At 40.7% G+C, this 18,868-nt stretch overlaps 1 protein-coding gene across 1 annotated transcript in view; it reads right to left on the minus strand.

Moving 5' to 3' along the window:
- The window catches only part of LOC139754180 (uncharacterized), a 71,744-nt gene that overhangs the window by 16,472 nt on the left and 36,404 nt on the right, over positions 1 to 18,868 (minus strand). The window contains 1 exon segment of the mRNA XM_071671373.1: positions 42 to 48. Coding sequence (XP_071527474.1) covers positions 42 to 48 — 7 coding nt within the window.

The following is an 18,868-nucleotide window of genomic DNA, read 5'->3' on the forward strand; positions in this document are numbered from 1 at the left end:
CACACACCTCTGTTGCATAATGCTTCGAATTGCTCCAACACCTTCAACCTAAAAGGCGTATGTCTTCAGCTTGGCATATTATGAAAATTGGTAAATTTCATACTTTTTTGAGATCTATCGACATTACGGTGCTTTCGTATTTATTCTGTTATCGCATGGACGTTTATGGAGTGCAGCGTTGAACGTGTATCACATGGGAGATTTGAGGTTTGTGCGTGTGAACTAAGATAGGGTTGAGTCACAAGTAGGCCATCTTGATCGCTCACATGACAAGATAAACGTGACATGCACGTATTATCTGCACTCAGTCGTGTGTGCTTTCCCCCTTAGATTGCTTCAGCGTACTTGAAGGATGAACTATAAGTCTGTTGTAGTCCTAAAAGGTACTAGTACAAGGTCTGGTGTATCGGCACCACAGTCAGACTCGTGTTCAGTGGTATGCTGATGCAGGACAGTGTCCGCCATACACTAACTGTTTGGAAGTTATGATTAGATATTATATTGTCAACACCTCATACGGACTGGTTTACTGATACTGAAGGCACCAGGTTTAGATAAACTTCTGAAAGACATTAAAAAGCCATGAAACTTGATGAAAAAAGATGGTTATAGATTTGACGATAAATAAACATGTTTGAAATTTATTGTTACAAATATGATCATATGCTTTTTTTGTTTTCATAGATTATCATAGGGATAATTTTTTTTTCCATGTTGATGTACAGTATATTTCAAAAAATCAGATGTTGGTGACTAAGATGAAAAAGGTCCGTATTTACTTCTTACAAGCTTAGCAAATGCGTGTTAGGGTATATGATACAGAGATACAAGTCCTACAGAGTGCATGTAGTATAAAATCATAAACTGGGAAGGGTCAATAAAAACCTTGAGAATAGTATTTGCACCTGTGGTGATGACCGCCATCAGTTTAGGAACTTTGTGATAACGACGTTTGTCACAGTGCAAAACGAAGACGTGTTGCACTGCATCCTGTACTTTACTTTTCTGAAAGTAAAGACATCCTGAGTCGCAGGTCAAAATATAGACGGAGACTGTACATCAAAAAGTATCAACAAGATTACGAAAGTTTAGGAATATGAAGTGTGTACTTTGTTTTTCTTAGATAAGGAATTTTTTGAGTGAGTGTATGCAGCAGCTGAATACAGGTTCTGTGGAATGTTGGGTGATATAGTACACTTCCCCTGTAACTTTTAACGGACTCTGTTATATTTAGAAGTTAGTGTACGTCTTTTAAAGATCAGTATTTGATTCAGAAAGATTTTTCAACTACCTATGAATCTGAGGAGGGTAGAGAGAGGAGTATTTCCTGAAGAGTACTAACGACGAGGGCTAACACGTAGCGTAGCACTCACCACCGTAGGTAAAATTTGGTATGAGCTACGCGTCTTCCAGTGTTTCGTGTGAGAGTGAGAGAAAGATTTGTTAATCTTTAAGATTTATTGCTTTACAATTCCCTTGAGTGGAAATGTAACAGGGTGTAGCTTACCTTCGAAGGAAAAAAAAATTAAACCATATAGATAGCTTCTGTGAAAAGACAACTCGTCTATTACATTTACAAAGCATTCATACCTTTCTTTTTATTACAATCTGGAGCACAATATCTAGGGTAATGTTTGAGACATAATTAATCAAACCTGTATATCCTTTGGTAGAATTAGTAAAGGGGGAAAAAAATTATGATTGCATTCAGTATATCATTATTTTTCTATTGCCACGCATCGTAAATAAGGCAGATACAGGGATTTCGGGTATTCAGTGTTATTTTAAAACCGGTTATCGGATATCATATACATTGAAGAACTCGGGTGTGGGAGAGGAGAGTGCCTTAGGATGGTCATGCCGCTGGTCTGCAATATGATACGGGGTTTTTGAATGCGCGGCATTACAGCGTAGCATAATATGGCAGAGCGCTCCCTCCATATATATATATATATATATATATATATATATATATATATATATATATATATATATATATATATATATACATATATATATATATTATATATATATATATATATTATCCCTTGGGATAGGGGAAAAAGAGTACTTCCCAAGTATTCCCTGCGTGTCGTAGAAGGGGGCCAAGTGAGGATATTTCACTCTTAGGCTCAGTCCTCTGTTCTTAACGCTACCTCGCTAACGCAGGAAATGGCGATTATGTATAAAAAAATTGTATATATATATATTTTTTTTTTTATTATACTTTGTCGCTGTCTTCCGCGTTTGCGAGGTAGCGCAAGGAAACAGACGAAAGAAATGGCCCACCCCCCGCCCCCCCCCCCCATACACATGTATATACATACGTCCACACACGCAAATATACACACCTACACAGCTTTCCATGGTTTACCCCAGACGCTTCACATGCCTTGATTCAATCCACTGACAGCACGTCAACCCCGGTATACCACATCGCTCCAATTCACTCTATTCCTTGCCCTCCTTTCACCCTCCTGCATGTTCAGGCCCCGATCACACAAAATCTTTTTCACTCCATCTTTCCACCTCCAATTTGGTCTCCCTCTTCTCCTCGTTCCCTCCACCTCCGACACATATATCCTCTTGGTCAATCTTTCCTCACTCATTCTCTCCATGTGCCCAAACCACTTCAAAACACCCTCTTCTGCTCTCTCAACCACGCTCTTTTTATTTCCACACATCTCTCTTACCCTTACGTTACTCACTCGATCAAACCACCTCACACCACACATTGTCCTCAAACATCTCATTTCCAGCACATCCATCCTCCTGCGCACAACTCTATCCATAGCCCACGCCTCGCAACCATACAACATTGTTGGAACCACTATTCCTTCAAACATACCCATTTTTGCTTTCCGAGATAATGTTCTCGACTTCCACACATTCTTCAAGGCCCCCAGAATTTTCGCCCCCGCCCCCACCCTATGATCCACTTCCGCTTCCATGGTTCCATCCGCTGCCAGATCCACTCCCAGATATCTAAAACACTTCACTTCCTCCAGTTTTTCTCCATTCAAACTCACCTCCCAATTGACTTGACCCTCAACCCTACTGTACCTAATAACCTTGCTCTTATTCACATTTACTCTTAACTTTCTTCTTCCACACACTTTACCAAACTCAGTCACCAGCTTCTGCAGTTTCTCACATGAATCAGCCACCAGCGCTGTATCATCAGCGAACAACAACTGACTCACTTCCCAAGCTCTCTCATCCCCAACAAACTTCATACTTGCCCCTCTTTCCAAAACTCTTGCATTTACCTCCCTAACAACCCCATCCATAAACAAATAAAACAACCATGGAGACATCACACACCCCTGCCGCAAACCTACATTCACTGAGAACCAATCACTTTCCTCTCTTCCTACACGTACACATGCCTTACATCCTCGATAAAAACTTTTCACTGCTTCTAACAACTTTCCTCCCACACCATATATTCTTAATACCTTCCACAGAGCATCTCTATCAACTCTATCATATGCCTTCTCCAGATCCATAAATGCTACATACAAATCCATTTGCTTTTCTAAGTATTTCTCACATACATTCTTCAAAGCAAACACCTGATCCACACATCCTCTACCACTTCTGAAACCACACTGCTCTTCCCCAATCTGATGCTCTGTACATGCCTTCACCCTCTCAATCAATACCCTCCCATATAATTTACCAGGAATACTCAACAAACTTATACCTCTGTAATTTGAGCACTCACTCTTATCCCCTTTGCCTTTGTACAATGGCACTATGCACGCATTCCGCCAATCCTCAGGCACCTCACCATGAGTCATACATACATTAAATAACCTTACCAACCAGTCAACAATACAGTCACCCCCTTTTTTAATAAATTCCACTGCAATACCATCCAGACCTGCTGCCTTGCCGGCTTTCATCTTCCGCAAAGCTTTCACTACCTCTTCTCTGTTTACCAAATCATTTTCCCTAACCCTCTCACTTTGCACACCACCTCGACCAAAACACCCTATATCTGCCACTCTATCATCAAACACATTCAACAAACCTTCAAAATACTCACTCCATCTCCTTCTCACATCACCACTACTTGTTATCACCTCCCCATTTGCGCCCTTCACTGAAGTTCCCATTTGCTCCCTTGTCTTACGCACTTTATTTACCTCCTTCCAGAACATCTTTTTATTCTCCCTAAAATTTAATGATACTCTCTCACCCCAACTCTCATTTGCCCTTTTTTTCACCTCTTGCACCTTTCTCTTGACCTACTGTCTCTTTCTTTTATACATCTCCCACTCAATTGCATTTTTTCCCTGCAAAAATCGTCCAAATGCCTCTCTCTTCTCTTTCACTAATACTCTTACTTCTTCATCCCACCACTCACTACCCTTTCTAAGCAACCCACCTCCCACTCTTCTCATGCCACAAGCATCTTTTGCGCAATCCATCACTGATTCCCTAAATACATTCCATTCCTCCCCCACTCTCCTTACTTCCATTGTTCTCACCTTTTTCCATTCTGTACTCTGTCTCTCCTGGTACTTCTTCACACAGGTCTCCTTCCCAAGCTCACTTACTCTCACCACCCTCTTCACCCCAACATTCACTCTTCTTTTCTGAAAACCCATACAAATCTTCACTTTAGCCTCCACAAGATAATGATCAGACATCCCTCCAGTTGCACCTCTCAGCACATTAACATCCAAAAGTCTCACTCTCGCACGCCTGTCAATTAACACGTAATCCAATAACGCTCTCTGGCCATCTCTCCTACTTACATAAGTATACTTATGTATATCTAGCTTTTTAAACCAGGTATTCCCAATCATCAGTCCTTTTTCAGCACATAAATCTACAAGCTCTTCACCATTTCCATTTACAACACTGAACACCCCATGTATACCAATTATTCCCTCAACTGCCACATTACTCACCTTTGCATTCAAATCACCCATCACTATAACCCGGTCTCGTGCATCAAAACCACTAACACACTCATTCAGCTGCTCCCAAAACACTTGCCTCTCATGATCTTTCTTCTCATGCCCAGGTGCATATGCACCAATAATCACCCACCTCTCTCCATCAACTTTCAGTTTTACCCATATTAATCGAGAATTTACTTTCTTACATTCTATCACATACTCCCACAACCCCTGTTTCAGGAGTATTGCTACTCCTTCCCTTGCTCTTGTCCTCTCACTAACCCCTGACTTTACTCCCCAGACATTCCCAAACCACTCTTCCCCTTTACCCTTGAGCTTCGTTTCACTCAGAGCCAAAACATCCAGGTTCCTTTCCTCAAACATACTACCTATCTCTCCTTTTTTCACACACACATATATATATATATATATATATATATATATATATATATATATATATATATATATATATATATATATATATTTTTTTTTTTTTTTTATACTTTGTCGCTGTCTCCCGCGTTTGCGAGGTAGCGCAAGGAAACAGACGAAAGAAATGGCCCAACCCCCCCCCCATACACATGTATATACATACGTCCACACACGCACATATACATACCTACACAGCTTTCCATGGTTTACCCCAGACGCTTCACATGTCTTGATTCAATCCACTGACAGCACGTCAACCCCGGTATACCACATTGCTCCAATTCACTCTATTCCTTGCCCTCCTTTCACCCTCCTGCAAGTTCAGGCCCCGATCACACAAAATCTTTTTCACTCCATCTTTCCACCTCCAATTTGGTCTCCCTCTTCTCCTCGTTCCCTCCACCTCCGACACATATATCTTCTTGGTCAACCTTTCCTCACTCATTCTCTCCATGCGCCCAAACCATTTCAAAACACCCTCTTCTGCTCTCTCAACCACGCTCTTTTTATTTCCACACATCTCTCTTACCCTTACGTTACTTGCTCGATCAAACCACCTCACACCACACATTGTCCTCAAACATCTCATTTCCAGCACATCCATCCTCCTGCGCACAACTCTATCCATAGCCCACGCCTCGCAACCATACTACATTGTTGGAACCACTATTCCTTCAAACATACCCATTTTTGCTTTCCGAGATAATGTTCTCGACTTCCACACATTCTTCAAGGCTCCCAGAATTTTCGCCCCCTCCCCCACCCTATGATCCACTTCCGCTTCCATGGTTCCATCCGCTGCCAGATCCACTCCCAGATATCTAAAACACTTCACTTCCTCCAGTTTTTCTCCATTCAAACTCACCTCCCAATTGACTTGACCCTCAACCCTACTGTACCTAATAACCTTGCTCTTATTCACATTTACTCTTAACTTTCTTCTTTCACACACTTTACCAAACTCAGTCACCAGCTTCTGCAGTTTCTCACATGAATCAGCCACCAGCGCTGTATCATCAGCGAACAACAACTGACTCACTTCCCAAGCTCTCTCATCCCCAACAGACTTCATACTTGCCCCTCTTTCCAAAACTCTTGCATTCACCTCCCTAACAACCCCATCCATAAACAAATAAAACAACCATGGAGACATCACACACCCCTGCCGCAAACCTACATTCACTGAGAACCAATCACTTTCCTCTCTTCCTACACGTACACATGCCTTACATCCTCGATAAAAACTTTTCACTGCTTCTAACAACTTTCCTCCCACACCATATATTCTTAATACCTTCCACAGAGCATCTCTATCAACTCTATCATATGCCTTCTCCAGATCCATAAATGCTACATACAAATCCATTTGCTTTTCTAAGTATTTCTCACATACATTCTTCAAAGCAAACACCTGATCCACACATCCTCTACCACTTCTGAAACCACACTGCTCTTCCCCAATCTGATGCTCAGTACATGCCTTCACCCTCTCAATCAATATCCTCCCATACAATTTATTATTATTATTTTTGTTATTATTATGATTATTATTATTATAAGTATTTTCATTATTATCATTATTTCTTATTATTGTTATCAAACACCTGGAAGTGTTCAGATTTTTTCGATTTGTGGCTTATAAATGACATTACCAGTCTTTGATGACCGTTGCAGTCGACAGGCCTAAAGCTGAAATAACCAACTAAATGCTGAAAATATATGGAAATAAGAAATTCATTTACAACATGGGCGTGTTCAGGGAAATCGAAATTGGGCTGTGGAGGGGTCGACTCAGACCGTCTGTATACAAGTAGTGGGGTGGCAGAATACCATTGTTTACTGATGATTTTCTGTGATTGAGGTGAGACTGAGCGACAACCGACGTGTTCATGTTCACTTTAATAGTCCCGTCTGCTGCTTCCTCACCCCGGCAGGTCCAGAAACGTTCGTGTAGGGTCGATCAACATTTGACCCTCGTCACCGTAATTGGCACAGAGGCGAAATGTTAGAAAGAAAACGGAGCAGTGCCGTAGATTTTCGTCAGATAGACATTTACATATATACTGCACAACTTATGAACCCTTTGAGCAACGTTGTTGACAACTTGGATTAGTAAAAAAGCGATTAGGATTTATTCTTTCAAATATAGACATTAAGGAAGAACAGTTGTTACTACATCTAACGACCTCGTTCATATTCAAATGGTTGTTCTCCTGAGCTACAGAGGCCCATGGGTTATCTTTTCTACACCGAATTTAGCTTTGCTAAAGAAAAAATATATTTTCCATGGAACCGCACGCTAGGAGAGGGACTTGAGAAAAGAGCTCAGGAATTTGTAATACGTCAGTGTATGTAAGTAGAAAACTTTTAGATGGGATGTTTTTTCTTATAGGACCCGCATGAGGTCGTATCCTGGGCAGGGCATTCGGCCCACACCCAACCCAGGTGTTCATCCTCCTCTGGTAAGTAAATGGATAGTACCTGGCTTAAACTGGTGTGTGTGTGTGTGTGTGTGTGTGTGTGTGTGTGTGTGTGTGTTTGTGTGTATTTACACACAGGAGTACAAGTATGATATATGAATACAAGGTTAAGAGAGACGGGACAACTCGAGTGTAAAACAATCTCCCCGTAACACACACACACACACATACACACAATAGTCACCTTACACATAACAGTACATTCATCTGTCTTCCTTGGAGTCCTCATGGCATGCGTTTTCCTTGCAATATCTACTGTAACTGATCTCATGTATGTGGTAGTCGAGGGTTTGACCAGACTCTTGACGTGCGAGGGTCATGGTAGTAGCATCCCCTGGTACTGGCCCCTTACGTTCGTACACCATCATATGCTGTGAAGATTGTGTGGAGTCCATTTTTTTCCTTATCTATCGTTGGAAGTTGTTACAAGGGTTGTTAAGGTGAAAGGGACGAGTGAGTAACGTAGTACTGAGAAGTCTAGGCCATTAGTGGAACACGATAGAGCAACAGAATAGAACTTTTATTTCATAACACACAGTCTTGAGCACGGGTAGAACATGCAATAACTATCCCGTCTTGAGAGCAGGGGTAGAACATGTTTATAACATTACCCTCGTCATAAGAACAAGAGTAGAACATATTCAAATCAACACCGCCATTAGAACAGGAGTAGAACATATTTCATAACATCAGCCTGTCGTGTTATTTATCGTAATCGTCCACCTTATCAGCACTTCAGTGGGAGGAGGTCGATAGTTGTGTACAAACCTGGCCTTCCTCCTGTTCCCCGGACGCCAGCTTCACCTGGGTTCACACAGAACATACAACTGAGAGGTCGAGCTCTTGATACACTAATGAATGCAGGCAGACCACTTGTATTTCACTGACGTTCATGATATATATATATATATATATATATATATATATATATATATATATATATATATTTCTTTTTCATGCTATTCGCCATTGCCCGCATTAGCGAGGTAGCGTTAAGAACAGAGGACTGGGCCTTTGAGGGAATATCCTCACCTGGCCCCCTTCTCTGTTCCTTCTTTTGGAAAATTGAAAAAAAAATGAGAGGGGAGGATTTCCAGCCCCCCGCTCCCTTCCCTTTTAGTCGCCTTCTACGACACGCAGGGAATACGTGGGAAGTATTCTTTCTCCCCTATCCCCAGGGATATATATATATATATATATATATATATATATATATATATATATATATATATATATATATATATATATGTATATATATATATATATATATATATATATATATATATATATATATATATATATATATATATATATATATATATATATATATATATTGATAAATTACGGTTTATTGGATGTAGACAGCCATTTAGCTGAAAATTCACAGCTGAGATATTGCATATATTACAGAACTTGGAGGTCACGATAGTTACTAGTTAACTAATCATACAAGAGCTTAAGGTTAGGATGATGTGGATATTTCCAAACTATGGATAGGGGCATGGGTGAGGTACATTTAAACAGTCAGGGTGGGAGATGTACGCACAAGGATGTTTACAGAGTCACTGTTATGGTTGATGCACTCTGAGCTTGATTGAATATGGAATGATGAATTGTTGCAGTAATACTGTAGTCAACATATCACGTAGCCTAACCAACAGGAAACTGAGATGTTCAATTGCATATGTACTTATTCATGGATTGTTTGGAAATTCACGTAGTGGGTATAGAACTGTTCTTATATCTGTATGTACGAACACTGATTGTGGTGACGAACGGCGATCCGTGGTGGAGGGGTGTTGGGGGGATGTGTGTGTGTGTGTGTGTGCGTAAAATACTCAGAGAAACAGAGATATTTGTATATAGCATTTATGGATTTTCCAGTTTTTTGATGTCCAGCTCACAAATCTATATCCATATATGTACACTAGATGTTGGATATATCAGCATTCTTTGCCGTAAATAAAAAGACGTAACAGAAAAATAAAGGAAACTAGTTTATTGACCCTGGTAGATCTTGTGTATGTTTCATGCAAGTATTGGTATCAGGCTATTCATGCAAATTAGTTGAATGTTTTTCATGTGTAATTTAGGGAAGGGTATGATAATAGCACCCAGACTCGTAGCTCCAGTTATTATGTGGTGTCCGTAACAGAGCTTTTTATAATGTATGGGACTCTCGAGCAAGAGAGAAAAGTGTTCATCGGGGCCAGGCTTTAGTGGGGATATGAAAAGTCTTGTAGAAATAGAGACGTGAAGAGGAAAAGCGACGAAAGAATTTTGGAGGAACCAGAGAACTTACCTTTCAGAAAGGGTTAGGTCGTCTCCCTCACGAAAGACACGAGAGAGTCAAGTGTTCTTATGTCCAGCGATTTAGGGAAAGAATGAGATTTGTCCTGGCAAGCGGCATCGACCCGAGTGTCGTGCCGAGATGCTCATGTGTATCATGATATAGTCACGGGTCAGCTGTGTTAGCAGTACAGCTGTTGATGTTTAGAGGAAACGTTGTCAGATCCATGTGGAGGGAAGGCCAACACAGCAGCCAGCACAGTGAAGCCTGATGGCATGCGAATGATCGTATCAAAGGGCGCAAATGTCAACTACGTGACGAAAAAAAAAAGGCGGCGGAAGGCTGGCGGGAGGAGTCGCCTTCCCACACCTTTTAAGAAAAAGAATTTCGGTAAAAGATTTTCTTTTATCTTTTTTTCTCCATTTGAGAAAAACATTGAAGTTCCTCACATGATTGATTATAAAAACTAAGGTTTCATTATATGCTACCGATATGGTGTGTTATTTAAATTGTAAAGATCTTAACCTTCCTTATTTTCAAGTTTGTCTTTCCCCTGCTGTTGATTTGAAAGTTTTAGGTACTCAAAAGCCAATTAGATAAGGATAGATAACTGAGGAAAGAACTGGGAGTCAGTAAACAGTACGAATACTGTGGGACAAAACATGTTTTTGGAATCCAAAATGGGAAAGAGTATCGCTCTGCTGCGTGGGGCGGACGTGACGCGACATCCAGGTTAATTTCGTGGTTTTACCGTTAACCTTAACTTTATCACGACGACACGGCTCTTGAGCTCGACGATACGACCCTGGAACACGAGGGTACGACCCTGGAACACGAGGATGCGAACGTTTGGGTATGATGGCCTGAACTTCGACTTAACTCTTGGAGGATCAGGTCAGAGGTCAGAGCATCACACACAAAAGTCGTATCGTTCTCCCCAAGAACCTTACCGTCGTGCCCAACAGGTTAATTATGCTCTACTAAGGAACAAGTTTTGTTCATTTCTGTTTTGGGATGGTAAACAACTGCCATATAAAACCACCCAAAATACTGACATATCGTAGCTCTTAATGATTCTCATAGCCTCGTCTCTTAATGATTCTCATAGCCTCGTATCTTAATGATTCTCATAGCCTCGTCTCTTAATGATTCTCATAGCCTCGTCTCTTAATGATTCTCATAGCCTCGTCTCTTAATGATTCTCACAGCCTCGTCTCTTAATGATTCTCATAGCCTCGTCTCTTAATGATTCTCATAGCCTCGCATCTTAATGATTCTCATAGCCTCGTCTCTTAATGATTCTCATAGCCTCGTATCTTAATGATTCTCATAGCCTCGTATCTTAATGATTCTCATAGCCTCGTCTCTTAATGATTCTCAAAGCCTCGTCTCTTAATGATTCTCATAGCCTCGTATCTTAATGATTCTCATAGCCTCGTCTCTTAATGATTCTCATAGCCTCGTCTCTTAATGATTCTCATAGCCTCGTCTCTTAATGATTCTCATAGCCTCGTCTCTTAATGATTCTCACAGCCTCGTCTCTTAATGATTCTCAAAGCCTCGTCTCTTAATGATTCTCATAGCCTCGTATCTTAATGATTCTCATAGCCTCATATCTTAATGATTCTCATAGCCTCGTCTCTTAATGATTCTCATAGCCTCGTATCTTAATGGTTCTCATAGCCTCGTATCTTAATGATTCTCATAGCCTCGTATCTTAATGATTCTCATAGCCTCGTCTCTTAATGATTCTCATAGCCTCGTATCTTAATGATTCTCATAGCCTCGTCTCTTAATGATTCTCATAGCCTCGTATCTTAATGATTCTCATAGCCTCGTATCTTAATGATTCTCATAACCTCGTATCTCAGTGATTCTCATAGCGTATTACGAAATGTAACTGTGGCTTTAGGTAAGTAAGCACTTTTACATATATACATTTTATATGTGTAAATTTATATTCATATATTTACACATTGATATGCTAGTATCTATAACTGAAGATGAGTTATTCTCGTATCACAGTATCATATATTTCTTGCTGTCTTTCAATGAAGACAGTAAGTGTCATAGTCAGTAAGAGTTTGGGTGTATGTGTTACTGGGTAACCGGTCGATGCTTAAAGGTTCTTTCATCATTGCCTCACAGTGATGCCTCTCCGGTCAGAGAAACACGATGGAGCACAGAGGAAGGCAAACAACGCATGACCACTTGAGTGCTCTTCCAAACTGTATATGACAGCAGAAGAGATCACTTGGTATGCTCTTGTTTGAGCGCTCTGAGCCTGTGAGTACGGAAAGGCAAGAAACACAGAATAGACATTGTACATTTAGTAAAATCACTTGTGGCGTTCGTGAGCTCAGAATCAGGCAGTGGCAAACTCTCTCTCTCTCTCTCTCTCTCTCTCTCTCTCTCTCTCTCTCTCTCTCTCTCTCTCTCTAATCTGTCTATCTGTTCCTCTCGAACTGCAAACAGTATACAGTATAGGACCAAATGATCATCCTCAGCGTCTTCAAACAGTACATCCCTCTCATTGTAAGTAATCCCTGCTAGTATTAGGTGAACTTAGCGCTTTCTCACCGACTTACTGTCACTTATAAAGAAGAATCCTTCAGGGAAATTCCAAAACAGTTCATACGTGCATCTGGCTGTGGGACTCCGTGCTGTATGTATGTGTTAACCTCTTAGCACAATGGTACGATTCTTGAACACAACAACATGATCTTTGAGCACGACATTTCCAACCTTGGGTATGACTGTGTGACCTTTGACCTGACCCTTGAGGACTACGTCAAGGGCTAGCCCATAATGTCTTAGAAATTTGCCGTTTTTATTTTTCTTAAGTATTATATTAGGATTGAAAGTACTTTATATAATTATATAATCGTATATGCTTATTACAGGATTACAAAGCACAGTCCTGCCGCTTGCTATCAGAACTCTTAGACATCCTCAACTTGTGGTACAGACATCTAATATCAACTTGACATTCTTGAATTTTCTTGTGGAGGCATCCATTATATATATATATATATATATATATATATATATATATATATATATATATATATATATATATATATATATATTTATATATATATATATATATATATATATATATATATATATATATATATATATATATATATCAACTTGACATTCTTGAATTTTCTTGTGGAGGCATCCATTATATATATATATATATATATATATATATATATATATATATATAATAAGAATAAGAATAAGAGCAAGGTTATTAGGTACAGTAGGGTTGAGGGTCAAGTCAATTGGGAGGTGAGTTTGAATGGAGAAAAACTGGAGAAAGTGAAGTGTTTTAGATATCTGGGAGTGGATCTGGCAGCGGATGGAACCATGGAAGCGGAAGTGGATCATAGGGTGGGGGAGGGGGCGAAAATCCTGGGGGCCTTGAAGAATGTGTGGAAGTCGAGAACATTATCTCGGAAAGCAAAAATGGGTATGTTTGAAGGAATAGTGGTTCCAACAATGTTGTATGGTTGCGAGGCGTGGGCTATGGATAGAGTTGTGCGCAGGAGGATGGATGTGCTGGAAATGAGATGTTTGAGGACAATGTGTGGTGTGAGGTGGTTTGATCGAGTGAGTAACGTAAGGGTAAGAGAGATGTGTGGAAATAAAAAGAGCGTGGTTGAGAGAGCAGAAGAGGGTGTTTTGAAGTGGTTTGGGCACATGGAGAGGATGAGTGAGGAAAGATTGACCAAGAGGATATATGTGTCGGAGGTGGAGGGAACAAGGAGAAGAGGGAGATCAAATTGGAGGTGGAAAGATGGAGTGAAAAAGATTTTGTGTGAGCGGGGCCTGAGCATGCAGGAGGGTGAAAGGAGGGCAAGGAATAGAGTGAATTGGAGCGATGTGGTATACCGCGGTTGACGTGCTGTCAGTGGATTGAAGCAGGGCATGTGAAGCGTCTGGGGTAAACCATGGAAAGCTGTGTAGGTATGTATATTTGCGTGTGTGGACGTATGTATATACATGTGTATGGGGGGGGGGGGGCCATTTCTTTCGTCTGTTTCCTTGCGCTACCTCGCAAACGCGGGAGACAGCGACAAAGCATAATAAAAAAAAAATATAATATATATATATATATATATATATATATATATATATATATATATATATATATATATATATATATATACATTTGTTTATGGATGGGGTTGTTAGGAGGTGAATGCAAGAGTTTTGGAAAGAGGAGCAAGTATGCAGTCTGTTGTGGATGAGAGAGCTTGGGAAGTGAGTCAGTTGTTGTTCGCTGATGATACAGCGCTGGTGGCTGATTCATGTGAGAAACTGCAGAAGCTGGTGACTGAATTTGGTAAAGTGTGTGAAAGAAGAAAGTTTAGAGTAAATGTGAATAAGAGCAAGGTTATTAGGTACAGTAGGGTTGAGGGTCAAGTCAGTCGGGAGGTAAGTTTGAATGGAGAAAAACTGGAAGAAGTGAAGTGTTTTAGATATCTGGGGATTTGGCAGCGGATGGAACCATGGAAGCGGAAGTTAATCATAGGGTGGGGGAGGGGGCGAAAGTTCTGGGAGCGTTGAAGAATGTGTGGAAGTCGAAAGCATTATCTCGGAAAGCAAAAATGGGTATGTTTGAGGGAATAGTGGTTCCAACAATGTTATATGCTTACGAGGCGTGGGCTATGGATAGAGTTGTGCGCAGGAGGGTGGATGTGCTGGAAATGAGATGTTTGAGGACAATATGTGGTGTGAGGTGGTTTCATCGAGTAAGTAATGATAGGGTAAGATAGATGTGTGGTAATAAAAAGAGTGTGGTTGAGAGAGCAGAAGAGGGTGTTTTGAAATGGTTTGGTCACATGGAGAGAATGAGTGCGGAAAGATTGACCAAGAGGATATATGTGTCAGAGGTGGAGGGAACGAGGAGAAATGGGAGACCAAATTGGAGGTGGAAAGATGGAGTGAAAAAGATTTTGAGTGATCGGGGCCTGAACATGCAGGAGGGTGAAAGGCGTGCAAGGAATAGAGTGAATTGGAACGATATAGTATACCGGGGTCGACGTGCTGTCTATGATTGAACCAGGGCATGTGAAGAGTCTGGGGTAAACCATGGAAAGTTCTGTGGGGCCTGGATGTGGAAAGCGAGCTGTGGTTTCGGTGCATTATTTTATGACAGCTGGAGACTGAGTGTGAACGAATGTGGCCTTTGTTGTCTTTTCCTAGTGCTACCTCGCACACATGAGGGGGGAGGGGGTTGTTATTTCATGTGTGGCGGGGTGGCGATGGGAATGAATAAAGGTAGACAGTATGAATTATGTACATGTATATATATATATGTATATGTCTGTGTGAGTATATATATATGTATACGTTGAGATGTATAGGTATGTATATTTTTGCGTGTGTGGACGTGTATATATATATATATACGTGTGTGTGTGGGTGGGTTGGGCCATTCTTTCGTCTGTTTCCTTGCGCTACCTCGCTAACGCGGGAGACATCGACAAAGCAAAATTGAGAGGGTGAAGGCATGTACAGAGCATCAGACTGGGGAAGAGCAGTGTGGTTTCAGAAGTGGTAGAGGATGTGTGGATCAGGTGTTTGCTTTGAAGAATGTATGTGAGAAATACTTAGAAAAGCAAATGGATTTGTATGTAGCATTTATGGATCTGGAGAAGGCATATGATAGAGTTGATAGAGATGCTCTGTGGAAGGTATTAAGAATATATGGTGTGGGAGGCAAGTTGTTAGAAGCAGTGAAAAGTTTTTTATCGAGGATGTAAGGCATGTGTACGTGTAGGAAGAGAGGAAAGTGATTGGTTCTCAGTGAATGTAGGTTTGCGGCAGGGGTGTGTGATGTCTCCATTGTTGTTTAATTTGTTTATGGATGGGGTTGTTAGGGAGGTGAATGGAAGAGTTTTGGAAAGAGGGGCAAGTATGAAGTCTGTTGGGGATGAGAGAGCTTGGGAAGTGAGTCAATTGTTGTTCGCTGATGATACAGCGCTGGTGGCTGATTCATGTGGGAAACTGCAGAAGCTGGTGACTGAGTTTGGTAAAGTGTGTGAAAGAAGAAAGTTAAGAGTAAATGTGAATAAGAGCAAGGTTATTAGGTACAGTAGGGTTGAGGGTCAAGTCAATTGGAAGGTGAGTTTGAATGGAGAAAAACTGGAGGAAGTGAAGTGTTTTAGATATCTGGGAGTGGATCTGGCAGCGGATGGAACCATGGAAGCGGAAGTGGATCATAGGGTGGGGGAGGGGGCGAAAATTCTGGGAGCCTTGAAGAATGTGTGGAAGTCGAGAACATTATCTCGGAAAGCAAAAATGGGTATGTTTGAAGGAATAGTGGTTCCAACAGTGTTGTATGTTTGCGAGGCGTGGGCTATGGATAGAGTTGTGCGCAGGAGGATGGATGTGCTGGAAATGAGATGTTTGAGGACAATGTGTGGTGTGAGGTGGTTTGATCGAGTAAGTAACGTAAGGGTAAGAGAGATGTGTGGAAATAAAAAGAGCGTGGTTGAGAGAGCAGAAGAGGGTGTTTTGAAATGGTTTGGGCACATGGAGAGAATGAGTGAGGAAAGATTGACCAAGAGGATGTATGTGTCGGAGGTGGAGGGAACGAGGAGAAGAGGGAGACCAAATTGGAGGTGGGGGGATGGAGTGAAAAAGATTTTGTGTGATCGGGGCCTGAACATGCAAGAGGGTGAAAGGAGGGCAAGGAATAGAGTGAATTGGAGCGGTGTGGTATACCGGGGTTGACGTGCTGTCAGTGGATTGAATCGGGGCATGTGAAGCGTCTGGGGTAAGCCATGGAAAGCTGTGTGGGTATGTATATTTGCGTGTGTGGACGTATGTATATACATGTGTATGGGGGTGGGTTGGGCCATTTCTTTCGTCTGTTTCCTTGCGCTACCTCGCAAACGCGGAAGACAGCGACAAAGCAAAAAAAAAAAAAAAAAAAATATATGTTTGAAGGAATAGTGGTTCCAGCAATGTTGTGTGGTTGCGAGGCGTGGGCTATGGATAGAGTTGTACGCAGGAGGATGGATGTGCTGGAAATGAGATGTTTGAGGACAATGTGTGGTGTGAGGTGGTTTGATCGAGTAAGTAACGTAAGGGTAAGAGAGATGTGTGGAAATAAAAAGGGCGTGGTTGAGAGAGCAGAAGAGGGTGTTTTGAAATGGTTTGGGCACATGGAGAGAATGAGTGAGGAAAGATTGACCAAGAGGATATATGTGTCGGAGGTGGAGGGAACGAGAAGTGGGAGACCAAATTGGAGGTGGAAAGATGGAGTGAAAAAGATTTTGTGTGATCGGAGCCTGAACATGCAGGAGGGTGAAAAGAGGGCAAGGAATAGAATGAATTGGATCGATGTGGTATACCGGGGTTGACGTGCTGTCAGTGGATTGAATCAGGGCATGTGAAGCGTCTGGGGTAAACCATGGAAAGCTGTGTAGGTATGTATATTTGCGTGTGTGGACGTATGTATATACATGTGTATTGGGGTGGGTTGGGCCATTTCTTTCGTCTGTTTCCTTGCGCTACCTCGCAAACGCGGGAGACAGCGACAAAGCAAAGAAAAAAAGAAATATATATATATATATATATATATATATATATATATATATATATATATATATATATATATATATATATACGTGTGTGTGTGTGTGTGTGTGTGTGTGTGTGTGTGTGTCTATGTCTGTGTATTTTATCCCTGGGGATAGGGGAGAAAGAATACTTCCCACGTATTTCCCGCATGCCGTAGAAGGCAACTGAAAGGGGTGGAAGCAAGGGGATGGAAATCCTCCCCTCCAGTTTTTACTTTTCCAAAAGAAGGAACAGAGAAGGGGCCAAGTGAGGACTTATTCCTCGAGGGCTCAGTCATCTGTTCTTGACGCTACCTGACTAACGTAGGAAATGGCTAAAGCGTAAGAAAAATAAATAAATGAGTATATATATATATATATATATATATATATATATATATATATATATATATATATATATATATATATATATATATATATATATATATATTCCTATGAGTCCACGGGAAAAATGAAACAAGTTCCCAGGTGCACTTTCGTGTATTAATCACATCATCAGGGGAGATACAAGAGAGAAATTTAGTCAGTTGATATACAACGAAGAGACGTAGCTAGGACGCCATTTGGTAAAGAAGTGATTGTCCAAGACAGACAAAGAACGTATCATAAACTTAATATGTGGACAAGAAAGGGAAATGTTTACAAATTTTATCAACAATAAAGCTATCCAACGTATATAGACCTTCACTATTATCAAGGTTATAATTCTTTGTGTATTCAATTATAGAAGATTCAATGATATTTCTCGTGGCACTGGAGTTAGAGTTAATAACTGAGATGGCATTACTCCAATCATTACGATGATCATAGTTTTTAACATGATTAAACAAGGCATTTGATACTTGACCTGTTCTTATGCTATATTCATGTTGCTTAAGTCCAACAGAAAGATCCTTACCAGTCTGCCCAACATAAAACTTACTTGAATTTCAACATGGCACTTTATAGATGCATCCAGGTGAATTTTCTGGTGAGTTCCTGATTAATATATTCTTTATAATATTATTGTTGCTGAAGGCAACATTTACATCAAAGGATTTAAGCAATATGGGAAGTAAAGTAAAATTATTATTAAAAGGGAGAACTAAAAGATTCTTGGTGTCAGTGGGGGATTTGGGTTCAACTATATAAAATCATTTCTTTGCTAACTTA

Source organism: Panulirus ornatus, chromosome 16, assembly GCF_036320965.1.
Source record: "Panulirus ornatus isolate Po-2019 chromosome 16, ASM3632096v1, whole genome shotgun sequence".
Taxonomy (NCBI): Eukaryota; Metazoa; Arthropoda; class Malacostraca; order Decapoda; family Palinuridae; genus Panulirus; species Panulirus ornatus.